The 17,928-nt window shown below is 36.0% G+C and overlaps 1 protein-coding gene across 1 annotated transcript in view; it reads left to right on the top strand.

Annotated features, from left to right (window-relative positions):
- The window catches only part of LOC116448873 (dynein heavy chain 5, axonemal-like), a 151,934-nt gene that overhangs the window by 20,440 nt on the left and 113,566 nt on the right, over positions 1-17,928 (top strand). Inside the window, exons 19-35 of the mRNA XM_032119892.1 lie at positions 252-339; positions 456-579; positions 695-858; positions 1,996-2,088; positions 3,191-3,394; positions 5,242-5,322; positions 5,405-5,809; positions 5,951-6,069; positions 7,757-7,893; positions 8,943-9,105; positions 11,613-11,724; positions 12,044-12,172; positions 13,553-13,752; positions 13,856-14,009; positions 16,250-16,516; positions 16,715-16,843; positions 17,244-17,459. Of these exons, the coding sequence (XP_031975783.1) occupies positions 252-339; positions 456-579; positions 695-858; positions 1,996-2,088; positions 3,191-3,394; positions 5,242-5,322; positions 5,405-5,809; positions 5,951-6,069; positions 7,757-7,893; positions 8,943-9,105; positions 11,613-11,724; positions 12,044-12,172; positions 13,553-13,752; positions 13,856-14,009; positions 16,250-16,516; positions 16,715-16,843; positions 17,244-17,459 (2,785 nt within the window). The remainder of the gene's footprint in view (positions 1-251; positions 340-455; positions 580-694; positions 859-1,995; positions 2,089-3,190; positions 3,395-5,241; positions 5,323-5,404; positions 5,810-5,950; positions 6,070-7,756; positions 7,894-8,942; positions 9,106-11,612; positions 11,725-12,043; positions 12,173-13,552; positions 13,753-13,855; positions 14,010-16,249; positions 16,517-16,714; positions 16,844-17,243; positions 17,460-17,928) is intronic.

The raw sequence follows: 17,928 nt of genomic DNA, 5'->3' as shown, positions 1-17,928 counted from the left end.
TTAAAAAAATTGGTATGAAGTCCAGTTGACTCAGCTATAATAGGATCTGACAAATGGGTTTCTTGTTAGTCAGCATGTTTTAATATCTTAAAATCTTTGTATGCCCAAGCAATGGGAACAAACTGAAAAACATTGAAAGGGCGTTTCCCTGCACATAAGTGCAGTGGGACTGGGGGTGTGTGCCTGGGAAATGACAAAGGGTATTCCTTATGTTTGATTCCCCATGGGTGACTGTAAGGTTGTTTTTGTAGGCAGAGCCAACAGGTGGAATGCTCTGTGTATGAACTTATAGGTATTCTTGAGCACAGTCTGAAAGCAGATGCTGGAAGAACTCTGGAGGTAAGACCTCTACAATGTAAAAAGTAGCCTTTTACAACCTAGTCAGATACTTGATATTTAATTTATATGCTGGATAATATGATTGTTTTCCTCAGAATTTTCCTTTCACTCTTCAGGATTCCTTCGCCTGTACACATCTTGACATGAAGCAGAAAACACGCTGCCAAGAATGTCTGGCCTGTAGCTACTATAACCTGATGGGACAGCTTTGTCAGAAGAATACTGACTCTTTGATCAGATGTGAGTTTGTCTTTTTCAGATATGGTTAATTTTTTTAATAAAATGTAAAGATTTTTTTCCCCTCAAGCTTATTGTGGTAAAAAATAATCCTCACTTGAATATTACATTTATTTAGGCACGAAGATTTCTTTAGAGTCTTTAAGACATCGATTGCATGTTATTGACTCCAGATATCAGACAACTAAGTTTGTAGAGGCACACAGGGTTCCTTTGTTCAAAGCTGAAGTTCAACTGGCTATTCCAAATATTGTTTTGAGACCAAGTCTTGAAGATATTCAGGTAACAAAATGATTGCACATATCAGTCATTTATGATAAAATGTTTATAAATGCATTGTTTTAAAACAATATATGCAAGTTTAGTTCTGGTATAAGAACTAAAAGGAAGGGGAAGAAAAGGTAAAAAGTCACTTGAGTTCATGATGCCACTGGATGCTAAGGACATGAAGCCATGGATCAGGTTTGTTATGCAGGAACTGCATAAGAAAGAACTGTTTTTCTCAAATCTCACTAACTCAGTAAATCACAAACCTCTCCTTAGAGGCAAACATTTCAAAATGAGTGAAGAAGTAAAAATGAATGCCATCAATACAGCCTGATTGACTTCCTAGTCTCTTTAAACTTTCAGAACATAAAATCTGTTTAAAGTGTCATTCATAAATCAGCACTCAACAGTAGTGAAATGTAAAGAAGAATATTACCAGCCTGAAGGCCTAAAGTGTGAAAAAATTTAAACACTTTTTAAAACTTATACTAATTCTGCAATATTTGTACACATATATTTCCAATATCCTATGACGTCTGAAATTATTCACAGAGTATTAGTTGTTTATGGTGTTGATTTGTGGACTTTTCACTTAGCATGGTGACTGTCAAAATCAGTAGTTGAATTAGTTCTCAAGTTTCATGTGCAGACTTCACAGTGTTGTCAGTAAGAAATCAGGCCACAAAGTGTGATTTTAAAATATCATACATAGAAACAGTCATCTGAAAATTTATGTAGCTGCCTGTATAGGTTATAGGCTATACCATCACAAATTCAGACAAATGTATTCAAGCATTCCAGCGTGAACATGAAAACTATCATTAATACCTCATAACAATGTTTATAACAGTTTTTAAGGGAAGTAGTACCATAACTAAGTTATAATCCCCAATGATTCATGATTACTGTTCATAAAGGCCTCTTATGTTCTTGTCTGAAAATCACATAAAGTTGGAAGGACTGTGATAAAACTTCATGGACTACTCTTTCCCCTTACAAAATGTGGTTTTGGGTGATCCTATGTCATGCTTACTTAGAATATTTCCTTTAAAGATAAAGGTATAATTTTTCAACCTTGGTATTGTTTGGAGGATCATCCCCCACTCACATAATATCTCTGTGAGCTCAAGGTGAATGTTTTGCTTTTTTCAGAGTGCTGTAAACAAAGCAGTAAAGATCATACTGTCAATAGCCAAAGATATTCCCCTGTGGAAATTTGCTTACTTACATCATAAACAGCAGCAGGTGAGTATTTCATTTTGATTATTTAAAAAGATGTGGTATTTTGGTTGACATTTCTTAAGATTATATTCTGTACCAATACTTTCACTTGTTACTTTGTGGATCTTCCTGTGAGTCAAAGCCTAGTTTTTAATCTCTATGCTGAGTAATAAAACATAAGAGTAATAGTTCATAAATCTTACGTTTGGTAGTTTCTAATATTAAAATCAAAAGTTGCTTTAAAAGAATGTTTTAAGTATACTGTTCAAGTACGATGATGATAGTGTAGAACCAACACTATCTGTAAGTACTAACAGCTGAATATACATTATTATCGCTCTTCCCAGGCAACAACTCTTTTAAGTTAAACTGCAAGCCTTCATATGGCACCTATAATACTACAGTTCATACAGTAAAATACTTTAACTGGCATCAAAATTAGCACTAAAACCTTGGGAAGGTCTGAGGTTTACATAGAAACTGAAATTTGTTAAAGGACAAAAATGCACAGTACTGGTAATCATATGGCCTTAATTGTCTCATCTGGGAACAACATATGCACATATGCATGTAGGTCTGTGCTGAAAAGTGTCTTGGTAAAAATATTTTATTTTGTTGATATGACATGAAAAACAGATCAGCTCATTTCAGTGAAAAAACCCACATTCAAGTCCTGCAAATAAATAATAATTAAGATTAAAGAAAAAAAGAACTAGGAGAATGTGGACTAAACTCTGTTTTGTCAGGCAGAATTTTTGCTTATTTCTAAGCAGCCAACCCTCCACTTCCTCCAGAACTTCCTACAGCCAAGAATGGGTATAGATTGTAATTCTGCACAGAAGAAGGCAGAAAGATCTTAGCAGTTGTGTAGGAGAGAACAGCACAATTGTACTTTTATGTGGTGCATATTTGACTGATGTAATTCAGAGATGATTAATATAGAGCTCTGTAAAAATCCAAGCTGAGAACAGGGAGTGTCCCTGTGGATGCTTCTCTGCACTTTCTGTCTGTTCCTAGGAGTAGTTATTATTTGAGCATCACTGAACATTCCATGATTTAAAAATAGAAACAAAACTACAAACAAACTAGTGGGTGTATTTCTTTTTTCTTGTTTAATTTATACCAGGTTGAACAAGCTGTTGCTTTAGAGATAGGTGATGAGAACAAACTCACCAGGATGGTGGCGCTGAAACCTTTAGACAAGCAGATCATCGAACATAAGGATGTAAACAAAGTGGTGATCCAACTAAATACAATTATTTTGTCTCTTAAAACTGAAGCACTGAGTCTTCTGAAGACCTTTTCTGAATTTTCAGACATCTGGAACAAGGTTAACTGCGTGCTTAATATAATATGTTGCTGTGTTATAAAATCTAAATAGTTTTTTAAAAAAAGTTACTGGTTGCATAAGGAATCTGTGCTCAGTAGAAATCATTGGTTTCATGGTAGAATCCATACACCTGTAATTCCTCTGTCTGCTCTTATGTTGACAAGAACCTGCAAATCTTTACCAATTAAAGCATCTAAGAAAGCAAGCAGAAGGATGCAAAAGAATTAAATTTAGAATTTAATTTAGAATATAAACAAGCTTATGCTTTCAAATGCTCATACATCTTTTTCACAGCATCTTGTCTGCATGTGTTATGAAAAAGAATAGTGGAGCAGTCTCTTAGAAATTGGAGACTACAAAGCTATTCCTGAGTATTAAACTGACCAGTTCTTCTCAAGCAACCACTGCTGAAATATTCTTTTCTATTTTTTCACAAAAAAAGGGATAACCTATATCTAGGAAATCTTTCAGCAATAAGAATTCAAAAGCTGAAGTGAATCTGGGCTGATGGAGTTATCTTCATTAGGAAGTGGGTCTAGTCACATAGATGGTAAAGCTCTGAGAAGTGTTTTGTCAAGAGATTCATCATGAAATAAAACTTCGTGTACATTCTGACTAGTGAAATTCAACTCTGTGAATGGACAACTTTGATCTTACCTAAGATAGGTTTTACCTATCAAAGGTGCTTTAATCAGGCCAAGAAACAAGCAACCAAAACAGGAGTAATCCTATCGTTGTAACTGCTCCCTATTTTTAGCTTCCCTTTCCTAAATCAACCCTTAAGTGACTCCGTTCAAACAGCTGACTCTTCTGTCCAGGCTGAGAGCCAGGCTTCATGGCTTCTGAGGTTCCAAAGCTTAATGCTCAGTTTGGCTGAGATACTGCTTGAGCTAAGCACATATTGGTAGTGTGTCATTTCACCCAGACAAGACACAATCAGGTTGGGTGATGCAGTAGAATGATGCTTCTTTTTTATTAAAATCTTGTAAAATAGTCAATTAACCTGCTCCTTAAACCTAAATTCCTCAGGAGTTGGCACTGTTCCCCCCATCTTTATAATCTCTCTTGGACCATTGGGAGCTGTTACTGGTAACTCATTATTGGCCAGAGAGGTGCAAAGAGATTCTCAGGGATCTCGCAGTGCAGACTGCAGGGGAACGTTGCTGAGACAGGTGAAGATCATTTGTCTGCAGTTGAACTGAGCACCTTGCACATTTGTTGAACTGGTGACATTGATTTCTCACCTCTGCAGAGACTGGCCTACCTAATGAAAAGGAAGGATGCTCAGTGCTCTATTGCCTATAAACAGTCTTTAATAAGCTAAATGTCCTCTCTCCCCTTAGATCTCTCCTTCCCTGCCAAACTGTTTTCTTCAAATGGCCAGGAGGCCATCTGTACCTAGAAACTGCAGTTTGAAGATGCTGTTTCAGGAAGAGTGAAGATGACTGAGTACAATTCCTCCCATTTAAATACCTGTTAGAGGATGTGAACTGCTTTTGTGGGGTTGCAGACAGAACGGAGACTAGGAACGAAATATTTCCAGCAAAATTTTAGCAGCTACATTGTAAATTTTGTAGTAACATTTGGATGGATAAGGGATATTCTGACCTGTGTCAGTTTTTGAGTTACAGATTTCAAGTTCTTTAAGATTATTATACAAAAAATAAGAGTCAGGTAAGGCAGATCAAGTAAAGTTATTTGTCCTTATACTAATTGATGCTTATATTTTAAGTTCTTTTACAGAGGGAACATTTTGTGTTTGTGTAACACATCAGGCAGCTGTGTGCCCTGTAGGTTGTTATAATACCAATGCTAAATAGTAATGAAAATAAACTTCTTTTAAGTAGGATCCAGAAGAAAAAGTGAAGGAATTTATAGATACTAAACCAACAATGGCTGAATTCCAATCTCAAATCAGATACTTTTCTGTAAGTATTTATCTTCAATAAAAATGAACTGTTGAGATAAATTTTAGTGAAATTAAATGCTGAAAGCTTGTATTTGTCTTAGCAATTAGAAATGCAAATCAGAGAACTGCCCAATCATTGTGCACTGCAATCAGTGGAAGTTGCAACAGAGTCATTGAAAATAGCTTTAATTCAGGAATGCCGCTCAAGACAAAGAACATTTGGATTATCTTTAAATAAAAAGTCTGCCACAGATGTGGGCAAAATTTATTCATTCATCCAAAATGTTAGCAAGAGGTTAAGCAGACCTATCCATAACCTTGGTGATGTACGGGAAGCAATGGAAGCACTGAAGGAGATTCGAGAGAATGAGATTAAAATTGACAGGACAGTTGGACATATAGAAGAATCTTATTCTGTGCTTCATAAATATAATCTGCTCTTTCAAGATGAAAATACAGAAAGAGGTGATGGATTGGCCTATGCCTGGAAGAACCTAAACACACAGGTATTGTAGTTGTATTATTTCTCAAATCATTATTATCAACCGTCTTAATGTTGAAATGATAGACCAAACCTCTTTTCCTAATTAATTTTTTTGTTTCCTGCATTCATTCTTTTGTGCCTGTTTTTTCCTCTTTGCCTATAGGCACAACAGGTTGAGGACTTGCTGCTGAAGGTACAGCCCGACATGAAAACAGATTTACTGAGAGGTATTCAAAAATTCCAGATTGATACTGCAGGATTTTATAAAGAATATGCTGAAAAGTAGGTGACCTGTGTTGCAATGCAATTATGCTTCATTAGTGATTGTTTGAAAATGGTGTATCTAAAGGGCTTCAGAAAATAAACACAGCACAGCATCACTGTATTTATTACATCTGAAAAAAGGCCTAATTTCAGATCAATATAAAATGAGCATACAGTCTTACTGTCAAAGATTCATTCCTGTAACTTCGGTGCTGGAGTCAGGGAAATTCCATAAGAGTTATTAATAAGTTGGGGAAAAAAAATAAACCAAATTCTCAATCCACATCAAAATGTAAAGTGCTTTTTTTGAGTCTTAACAAAGCACTTCAGGAGAGATTTAACAGTAAGTATTAAAGCAGTGTCTTGGGTGTAATTGGAGATTCCAGTTCTAGGTATTTCTAAATTCACTGAGTCTTACTCAACCTTACTTTTAAACTTGCTTTATCACTTTTGAAAATGTAAATTGTGAGGTATGTGTGGTTCGTTGGACACTCCTACTACAGTAGCAACATGGAAAGAAAGACAGGATTTGGCTCGCTGTGGTCTGTTACAGCTCTAGGACAATACCTAGCCTTTGAGGGCTTCCCTCTTGCTTTGGTGACAGAGGACTCCTAGGCAGCACTACTGAGAGGCCTCAGCAGGGCTGACACTCCGTCCTGTGGGATCTGCTTTTGATTTGAGGCTTCACTGCTTGGTCCCTGTCTGCAGCTCCAGCTCTGCCAGAGCTATGCCTGTGCCTGTCCATGGACCCTGCTGAGCTGAACGTGGATCCCAACGCACAGACTCACTCCTGAGGTTGACCTCAGAGCAGCCCGGTTCCCACTGGACTGTGTCTCATCCTGGTTACCTTCCCTAGACCTGCCCCTGACCCTGATTTACTGACTCACCTTCCATGCTTGACCTTGGTCCTGTGTAATTACTGTGTGGACTTGTCTAAAGACCTGGACTATCATTTGAACCTGATCACAACCCCGAGGGCCCTGCTTTTCCTGCTCAGGTTCTATGGGATCCTGCCTTGGCTGCCTTTGCTGACTGTGTTTCCACTTTCATCTCCTGGTCCCATTTTCCTTTCCAAGCAGCCAGCCTGCTCCACTTTCTGCCCATCTGCCTGAATTTCTTTCTAGAAATAACCATGGCACAACGGCAGATGACAGAGTTCTCATCCCAAAATATTATTATGTGGCCAAGAAGTGGTCTCAGGTGTGAGATCTGGGAATTGCAGCCTGTCCTACAGCTGATCTCTCATTAGGGAAAATGACATCTTTTTCTCATATTTTTCTGACTACTTAATTATGGTTCCAGTGCCAACTACACAGTTTTCACTCCTGATTTATATACCTGATATCTTTCCCTTTTAAAAATATAAATGAAAATAGTTATTAAAATGTATTTTATAGGAGAAACAGGAAATAACAAAGATAAAACATTTGTAGATCATTTTTAGCTGTTTGTAATGTTTATGGTAACAGAGATGAATTTTTTAATTAGAAAATAAATTGGGCTTTCTTTCAGCGACTATTGAATATGTGACCTTGGCACACTGATTATGTGCTGCATTTTCTCTTTTAGTGTCTTGTGAAAGTTTGTAGAAAGAATGCTTAAAACTATTAAATAGTGTTCAGTTAGTACGGTCTGGGTTCTGTTGTGCTTCTTTGTGAAACCTGTAGGGTTGATAATTTCACTGAATTTGTTTTGGTTTTAACAGGGGCCCCAGTGAGGAGAATATTCCTCCCCATGAAGCAAGTGACAGATTACAGATCTTTCAAGCCAAATTTAATGAACTATGGAGGAAGTATCTCTCTCTTTCTGGTGGGGAAGAATTATTTGGTCTTCCCATCACAGGTAGTTTCTCAGGGGATAAGGATACCTGTTTCTAGGCTATTAAATTTTTCTTGTGATTCCTGCTGAATGCATTCAGTGCTGGATTCATTGCAGAAAAATTCCTTGCAGTAAATTATTACTGTCTTTCCTATGAAAAGCAGCTGTGTGAAACTGGCTCTCAGTGTGCACATACATAAACATCAGGTGTAAAAATACTGCTCTGCACTGCTCTGTGTGTCTTGGGGTCCAGATGCTTAGTTCTCTTGCTTTTTCTCTTCAGAGCTAAGCACATCTCCTGCTAGTATTCTGCTCCGTACAAATTTGGGAAACTTGTTGCCAAAGTACTCAAATTGTCCCTGCTCCAGGTGCATAATGAATTCCCTTGGGCTGTGCAACTGATCTGTAATGTCCTTATGTCTCCTAGTCAGACACAGTTCCTTTGGAAGACTGTGGTGTGAACTAAAGTTACAGCAGGATGTATGATAAGCACTTTAATTTGTGCATACTAAATTGAGTATATTTTCCTGTCTGAGGACATATGCAGTAATCCAAATATATTTAACCAGGAATTCCAAAAGATATGAGAGAAAGTAAATAAAACATTTCCGTTAAGGATGCCCATTTTAAATACTTTTATTGTCTAATATATTCTGTATATCTCATTTGAAAGCACACCCCTTATCCCCAAACTCTGCCTCTTAAGTAAATAGTGTAAATTGACATAGGGGATATTTTAGTTCTTGTCTAAAATAGTGTTGTGTTCCTTTGCCATTTCATCCACTTTTTCAATATTGTTTCCCTCACTTATAAGATTACATCTACTGCTATAGAAGAATATTTATTTAAAAAAAATCAACAATCTACACAATTACTGTGCATCAAAATCTGATATTCTTACATAATTTAACTGGAAAAGTTTGTCTTGTTAGACACTATCTAGAAAACTGCAAGTCTGATTTCATCAATATATTAACATTATTAGAAGTGTGTTGATTCTTATGTTCATGAATACATTTGACATGAATACCTAATTAACAGGCACAAATTTCCAATTTTACCATTTGAAACAGAGTATCCTGAACTTCACAAAATTAAACGTGAACTTTCGTTGCTTCAGAAACTTTACAGTCTTTATAATACAGTTACTGCTAGTATCGATGGATACAATGAAATGCTTTGGAATGATTTAAATATTGAAAAAATTAACAGTGAACTTCTGGATTTTCAAAGCAAGTAAGTTGTTTTCTGTTGAAGTGCATGCAATTTTTATTTCTAGCTCTGTTTTTTAATTAGCTTGTGAAAATTGCTCAGAGTGGCCAAAGAATGTTGGTCCATCTCAAGCTCAGACTTACTCAAGTGTTGGGCACAGCTGCACTGTGGTGCAACATGCAGCTGGTTCATGAGTCACTTCAGGCTTGTTGAGGTATATTGACATGGTAGGCTGTAGCTTATTTAATAAATAAAGTGCACAAACCTGTGTCAAGGTGGTTGTAAGTATAAATAACTTTCATAGCTGATCTTATACAGTACCTTCTCCGTGATTTAGTTTACAGCTAATTAACTGTTAGTCTATGATATTAGGTGGGATTTTGAACCTACTGTTTACTTCTGCACATTTGTCTAAATTGTAATTGTTATTTCAAGAAGGGTAGCTAGCCACACTAAATTCTGAGGGGTTATTTATGAGGTTTGAGAGCAATAATGCTTTCCACAAAAAACTGACTGAACTTTTAGTCAATTATTTGAAAAAAACCCACCAAACAACCTCTTTAAAAATCAGAATAGTAAAAATTAATGTATGTGAAGTACATATATATATATATATATATAATATATACTTCTGCATTTGGAAAATTCAAGTCTTCATCTTGAATTTCAGGAGAATTTTGGAATCTGCATCATGATTTTTTTCTGTAGTTAATTATATTTTACAAGCTGTAGGACTTTTTATGCTTCCTTCTCCAGAACCCTGAAGGAAGCCATTGCACGGCAGTAGTTTTCATTTATGTGTTTCTCTTTGAACTTCATGTGTGACATTTTTGTTTTTCCTCTCAAGTGTCAAGCTATGTTTGGAGCAGGGTGACTACCAATAGGCAGTAAATGTTTTTTTTTTTTTGCAATAAATGTCTAACCCGGTACTATCCTTCTTTTGGCAGTCTGCTAGCATTATTGCATCGAGCAATGCTCTTTTAAGCCAGAGAAATTGAAACAATGTACAGAGGGTACTCACAGAAATAGCTGAGATGGTATGCTGTGTTATGAAAGAAGCAGGAATGCTGGAAGTGCAATTACTGCTTTAGACTAATTGTAAAGATCTGCATAGTTCTCTAATGTAATTTTGTTTTGCTACCCCTTGTAACAATAGTAATATAATAGAAAACGTCTAATCATGGAAAAAAAAAATTAAAAAAAAAATAACCGTAGGTAAAAATAAATCCAATTAGAAAGAGATAAGAAGGACAAATATTTAGAGAGCATTATAGAAGTTTATAATAACAGTTGGAGAGAAGTTTCCCTTTATATTTTACTGTAATACAGTGTAAAGAGAATGTCCAGTAAGTTTAGGACAGAAATGTAAACCTGATCAACGGAGTAGTTTTTTAACATAGTGTGCAGCTCATGGAATTTGCTTTTAGAAGATATTACTGAGACTAAGGCAAAAGAAAAAGTTATTAGAATAAAAAAAAATAGCCATTTTCATTACCAAGTTAAGAGATCCCATTTCTAATAGCCATCCCCAGAGAAGTTTATTAGAATTGTTCCTGCTGAGCCTCAGGATAGAAGTTGTCAGGAACTGCCCCTTAAAGCCTTCTTGATACAAGACAGAGTATAAATTTTCCATTCTGCAATGTTTTCCTCTGGCATATTTAATGCTATCTACTGTTGGATTCAAGATGAAGGGCTATAGCAGTTATTGTAGTGCCATGACAGTGTGCATATGTTCATCTGCCTCTTACTAGCAAGCAGTGAAGAATTTGCACATGTTCCAGCATTGTGTGACAGATCTGTCTGATTTTGAACTGTGAAAAACGGAGATTTTTTTGGAAGGAATTTGTCATTATGGGCAGGTTTTAAGCAGCTTTTAGTTTCTGGAATTGAGCTGTAAGAGAACTGCTGTCAGTCTTCGGTCCATAGCTTTGGCAGACAAAAATTGGCATGACTGGTTTAGAAGCAAGAGGAGCTGTGACAATTCACAATGCAAGAGGTTCTTTATTTTTAATTTCTTTTCATCTTAAATTGTGCATAAAGGAAAAAATTTTGCTTTGAATATCTTTCATACAAACCAGGTATGAATTAAGACTTCTTTGATTGAAGCAGAAGTGTTTTTCTCTTTGAAAGCAGACTAGTTTTAGTTTAGGATATACTTTATTTTGCTTGGAAAAGTTCTGTTTAATCCTTTTACCGCTTTTCAAAATCAGGTGCACTTCAAATTTTACTAAAACAATGACACTGCAGGAACTTAATTTCGGATATGGGTTTGTACATGAAATTAACTTCCTTTAATTCAAACTGAAATAGGATCCAAACCATTCTGGTGCAATTTGTGCTGTCTTTAGCAGTGTTTCATGCCTGCAGTCACAAATGACCCACCATACATAATATTGCCAGCTTGCAACTGGATTTTTATTTAGATTCTACTGGTCAACTCATTGAAAAATGGCAATATATTGTACTATTAAGTGGTGAATGGTGATTATTAAGAATAAAATATTTTTTCTTTCTTTTTGTGCTTTTTAAAGAATCCGAAAGTTGCCAAAAGCATTGAAGGAATGGCAAGCTTTTCAAGACCTAAAAAAAAAAATTGATGACTTCACTGAGACCTGTCCTTTGCTTGAAATGATGAAAAACAAAGTATGTTCAGCATAATAATTTGGAGATAAGAGTCTCTTGAGAAACTCTAGTGAAGGCCATGCTATATGACTATAAGATGCTTTCCATAATTCTTTTTTATAGATAAAAGCAGCTGTATTTTTAGCAAAAAATCTAGTTAGGCTTAGTTATAGAAAAATAAAAGACTTTGTAATGTGATTAGAAGAACTACTAATGCTTTCAATGGAACGAAAATCAAGACTCTCCTATTTGTTTAACAGATGCAGTGCGAAAGTATGTGATCATTCTAGTCCTAAAATTAATACAATGTTAAAAACCCCATCCCTATGGACTTTTCTAGGCAATGTTGCCAAGACACTGGGAAAGAATTGAACAAGTAACTGGGCATCACTTTGATGTTGACTCTGAAAATTTTGCTTTAAAAAACGTAGTGGATGCCCCTTTATTAAAACATAAAGAAGATATTGAGGTACATGTACTTTCCTGTTTTGTTTTGTTTGTTTGGGGTTTTTTTTGGTAATTATTAACTTGTGATCTGGGAGTCTGTGCTTTTGAAATCCTGTTTCTAGTCAGCTTTGTAGCATTAAAACAAAAATGTTTTAGTTGAAGAATTCCTTTGAAAAAGTGGGGTTTGGTATTGGCACTGATGGTTAGTTTATTTCCCTTTTATTTAGGAGAAGATTTAAATATGTACACAGTATTACACTAATCCTTCCACAGGAGGACTTCTGTTGGTTTAAGAGTAGTGTGATTCTGTCATGCTTCTTATTTAGGGTCTGCCTGCTTATATATTCTTTTCTTCCCTTTAAATTTGTAGCCAGAGAGAAGAAAATAGTTGATGTAAGATTGATCCTGTTAAATGCTAAAAATCCTTGGAACACAGTAGAAGTGGAGGATATGGGAATAAAGGAGAATGAGGTTGTTTTGTATTTCAAAAGTGACTCTTCACAAGAGCACAGATAGATGAGAAGGCATAGGGAGTGTGCACAAGCTACAAAGCTATTGTCTCCTCAGTTTTGGGGACAGTAGTTATCTAGCAAGTGCCTTAGCTTCATGCTTGTTACCTTTTACAAGAACAAAGCATAGCTAAAACTAAAGAAGTAAAACCCCAACAGTTTCTAACTTCAGTTCTGTGGTCACTTAGCTAAATCTGTATTCCTTCTATAGTAGTGACCTGTTTTGTCTTGTTCCACAAATGAGCATTTTTAAGGGAAAACCATGAAATCAAACCTCTGCTGTACCCAATTCCCAGAAAAGAATTTAAGCCTTGTGAACGGTTCATAGTTCGAGCCTTACACTCCAGAAAACACTTTAAACCTGTGATAGAATCCGATGTACTCCTGAACCGGAATTTGGGATCCAGTCTGAGTATTTGATCCTTTTCTCTCTGATGCAATAACCAGCTCTATGACAGTCCTGTCCTCACTGTCTTCAAGAAGTAGCAGACAGTTATGTTGTCTCTCTACATGCTGTTCTGGGAATATTTATTGGTTTTGATTGGTAATGTTTATTTTCTTTAAACCCCTCTGCCAGTTTATTTGATTTCAAATATTAATATGTACCGAGAGGAAAAATCTTCCTGCAGATTCACTGACTCAGTGAATTTCGTGTGTATAAGGTGCTAGTAGTAGTGAAGATGGAGTATAGCCCATAAAATGTACCTGTTACAAGTAGTACTAGAATATAATCTTGTTTGAAATATAGTAACTTTGAGGTGTTTTGATGTGTATTTTCATTAGCTTGAACTCACACTGAGATCTGGATCAATCCAATAAATTTTAATAGTCTTTATAAGTGTGCTTTATAATAGTCTTAGAGGAATGTAATTTACTATTTTAATTTTATGCAGGATATCTGCATCGGTGCTGTCAAAGAAAAGGATATTGAAGCAAAATTGCAGCATGTCATCAGTGAATGGAATGCTCATACTTTCAGTTTTGGCCAATTCAAAACTCGAGGAGAGCTTCTTCTGAAAGGATCAGATATATCAGAGAAAGTAGCTTTGGTGGAAGACAGCCTGATGATACTGGGGTCACTCATGATCAACCGGTACAAGATGACATAGTAAATGCATATATTGTGTAAATCTAATCACCCCCCAGAGAAAACAATTATCATCTTCAGTTCTTCCCTTTGATTCATGTTCATGCAGGTATAATGCACCATTTAAGCCCACTATACAACAATGGGTTCAGAAGCTGACCAATACTGCAGAGATAATTGAAAACTGGATTACTGTACAAAACCTCTGGATTTACCTTGAAGCTGTGTTTGTTGGTGGAGACATTGCAAAACAATTACCTCAGGTATATTGCTTTATAATAACAATATATTGTACCAGGAAATTAGCCACATCATGGGTGGTTTTTTTGCCTGCATAGTTTATTTGAGTGCATATAATTCATATAAGATTTGTGGGCTGTGCATAGGCAATTCAGAAGAAGCTTTGCCAAACTAGAATCTGTCTAGTTAAATTGCTTAGAACTTGGTGGAACCTACAGGAACACAACTGTTCGTAATTCAAGCTCAAATGTTCCTGCTTGCAATATTAGTGGGTTAGTACACTTAATGGCATGAAACTGATTTATCGCTTTTGCCGTATGTACAAATATCTCTTTCTTCCCGTGTGCACACGTTTATAGGCTGTAAGCTGTAATAATGGAATGACAGATTTTGTATATGAATTCTGTACTTGCTAGGACTCAGTTTAATGAAGTCCCACAGACAGATGCTGCCAGGCTTGGGAACTGTATGTGTGCTAATCTGTGTGAACCATTGCAACCTCTTCAAAAGGCAGTGATGACCTTTCAAGGCAGCAGCTGCACAAGAGTTAAGGAATGAACTGGAGAGAAATAGCAGAAAAAAATCATTCTTTTTGCTGTGTCTGCTAATGAGGGGTTTTCATGTAGTTCTAATACACCACAGTTCAGTTGCTCTGGATCAAATGGTAATTTAACAAAACAGCTATTAACGGGAAATTATTAGATATTAATTTATTTCAGGCCACATATTTTATAATTGAAGCCTTGCAATAACCCAAATTAAGATTAATTTTTGTAAGTTAAATAAAGCTTTCTTAATTGTTGTTTAGATAACAATTTTTTTTTTTTTTTAGTTCATGAGATATATTTATGTTGTTAATGTTTATTAGAGAGTTAATAAACAGCTTTTGCAGATTAAAAAAAGCTGCTAAAGCTACTTCTTCCAAGGATGACAGATACGTGAACCAATGTTCTGGAAAAAACAAATGTAGTGACTGTTTTTAAAGAAGGAGGAGAAGGAACAGCTTGGTGGAGGAGTAATGAGGAGTGGGGCTTAATTGCAATTTCTGGATAAATACTGCCACAAGTAACTGTTAGCATCTGGAAATTAGCAAGGAGATTAATAATGTTCATTCAACGTGAATTTGTTAGGAGCAAAACATGTTGAACAAATCTAATTTATTTTAGGGTGGGCAAGGGGCTTTGTGGATAGAGGAAAAACACTAATTGCCATACATTGTGGTAGGCTTTTGCCATTGTCTCTGATAGTACTACCAGAAAATGAATTTTAGCTTGCTGGTTTGTAAAATGCAGAAGAGTGGAATGCATAAGCATCAATAACTAATAACTAGAATATTGTACCTGGTTTTGGCCAAAGAAACACACAGACAAATTTGAGAGAGCACAGAAGAGGGTGGTAAGAATGAGGAACTATCCAGGAAGGATGAGGCACAATAAAAGATTCAACAAACTAGACTTGTTTGGCTTGAGGAAAAGGAAAAACTGAAGAGAAGATGTGATAAGCTTTTTTAAATATAAGGGTTGTTCTCAACAGGAAGAAAAACCCCATGTTCTCAGTGTCTGATTAAGTTTAGATATTAAAAGAGAGTCACCAGTGTCAAAGATTGCCTGGACAGGCTTCTAAATCTCCATCACTGAGCATCACTAAACACGAGACAGATAGATATTTTGGGTATGATCCTGCCTTGTGACAGACAAATTGCTTTGGATCTTCTTCTAGCTCTCAGGCGATTTATGATTTCATTAACATTTCATTTGTTTTAGGTGAAGAAAGAGTTTTTAATGTAAATATACCCAGTGTATAAAAATATTTTTCAGCTCCCAGTCTGAGATTTTTTCTCTGTTCACCTGCAACACTTGTAATGTACAAATGTAGCAGGTTCAGACTGTGTATACTGGTTTTGTTCCTCAAGTATTGCTGCTAACAGCTTACATGACTTTGTGTATTGCTGTTAGGAAGGCTATAATTTCTGAGGAAGCTGCTTTTTGAGTTTTCTCTTGTGTGTTGGAATCCTTTTATGTGGACAATTTTGGTGCCCAACATGAAGTAAAACATTTCCGGAGCTTTCCCATTGTACTCTTTCTCCTGCAATTTGAAATCTGGTCAATAATAAGCATGCCTATAAATATTCATATGTTAGTCCTGCAAAGAAGACATGAACAGCAAGGGCAATATTAAACTGCTACCTTGTCTGACAGAATTATTTAATTTTTAGAATATGAAAAACAAGAAGAAAAGCTAATGCATTTATCATGTATTTCAGGAAGCCAGAAGATTTCAGAACATTGATAAATCGTGGCAGAGAATTATGCAGAGAGCCCATGAAACATCAAACATTGTGCAGTGCTGTGTTGGAGATGAGACTTTGGCACAGCTGTTACCACATTTGCTGGAACAGTTGGAAATCTGTCAGAAATCACTGACTGGCTATTTGGAAAAAAAGCGGTTAATATTTCCAAGATTTTTTTTTGTATCTGACCCTGCTCTTCTGGAAATCCTTGGTCAAGCATCTGATTCTCACACTATTCAGGTACAAGTAATATAGCAACAGTGTTCTTATGGTTGATATTGCTAAGTGAGGACCATGGAGGATTTTGTTGTTTATTTGAGAGAATTTCTTTCACTTATGGAAAGATTTATGGACTATTCTAATACAGCATTTAAAGACCAAGTGGCAATGCCATATCAGATCAGTTTATGGAGGGTTTTTTTTCTGATTCTCTTGTAGGCACATTTATTAAGTTTGTTTGACAATGTTAACCGAGTGGGATTTCATGAAAAAAACTACGACCAGATTTTACTGTTTGAATCTCAAGAAGGAGAACAGGTCAATATTATTGAACCAGTTTTAGCTCAGGTAATGAAAGTATATATTGCAGTTTTTCATTACTTGATTTAAAGTAGATTTATGTTTTAGAGGCCAACAGTATTGCATCATGCTGTTATTTGACTAGCTGAATGAAAACCTCCCAATGTGAACAGCAAGAGCAAAAAGTAGAAAGGACAGGACATTTGTGTCAGTTTGTAACGATTGCTTTACCTGTTTTCTCAGCAGTAGTGCTGTGAAGTGCCAAATCCATCACATACCTCTAGAAGGGCAGTGGAGCAGAAAGAGGAAAGGAATCTTTTAAAAATCAGGGAATAACAAATATGGAAATGGGATTACGAATGATTGGGAAAAAAGTCACGTAGAACTCTTGCTCCTTGTGAATTATTTATAAACTAATTCTTTAAAAGTACTTTCTTGTTTATTTCAGGGCAGTGTGGAATTCTGGTTAGGTCAGCTGCTGAATGGGATTAGGAAAACAATCCACACCATCATTAGACAGGCATCAGTGGCCATTAATGATTCAGAATTTAAGATGTATGACTTTCAGGCAATGTTTCCTGCACAAATAGGACTTCTGGGAATTCAAATTATCTGGACCAGAGATGCAGAGAAAGCACTGAACAGTACCAAAACTGACAAAAAGGTAGTATTTAATGAATCTTTGGGGATTTATTAGAAGCATTGCTTGTAACAGTACATATTGTGAAAAGTTAAAAGTAACATGTAGGAAAAAGCACAAAGTACTAGTTAATTAACCAGAATTACAAATAAGCTAACGGGAAAACAGAATAATAAAAAATGTGTTAAGAAGTCACTCCTCCTCATTATCCCCCAGCATGTGCTTTAGAGTTGTTCCTAATCCTGTGATTTTCTCTGTTGTTTTGTTAGTGCAGTCATCTTGGGAAGGGACAGTTTCTTAATTTGGGAATATGGGAAATCTTATCCTGTTACTTTCACAAAATCAAATTTGGAAAGAAATAAGAACTCCTGAACTTTGGGGAAGTAACTGTGCTTTGTGGACATTGGTCTACTCTATCCAAATGTATTATATCCTTCAGCTGATGAGCTCTTTTTCTGGGGAAGGGGAAGAATAGAAACCATTTCAGGAGGTG

The sequence above is a fragment of the Corvus moneduloides genome, chromosome 1 (assembly GCF_009650955.1).
Source record: "Corvus moneduloides isolate bCorMon1 chromosome 1, bCorMon1.pri, whole genome shotgun sequence".
Taxonomy (NCBI): Eukaryota; Metazoa; Chordata; class Aves; order Passeriformes; family Corvidae; genus Corvus; species Corvus moneduloides.
Note: the sequence above shows the minus strand (reverse complement) of the source record. Positions and strands in the feature narration are given on the sequence as shown.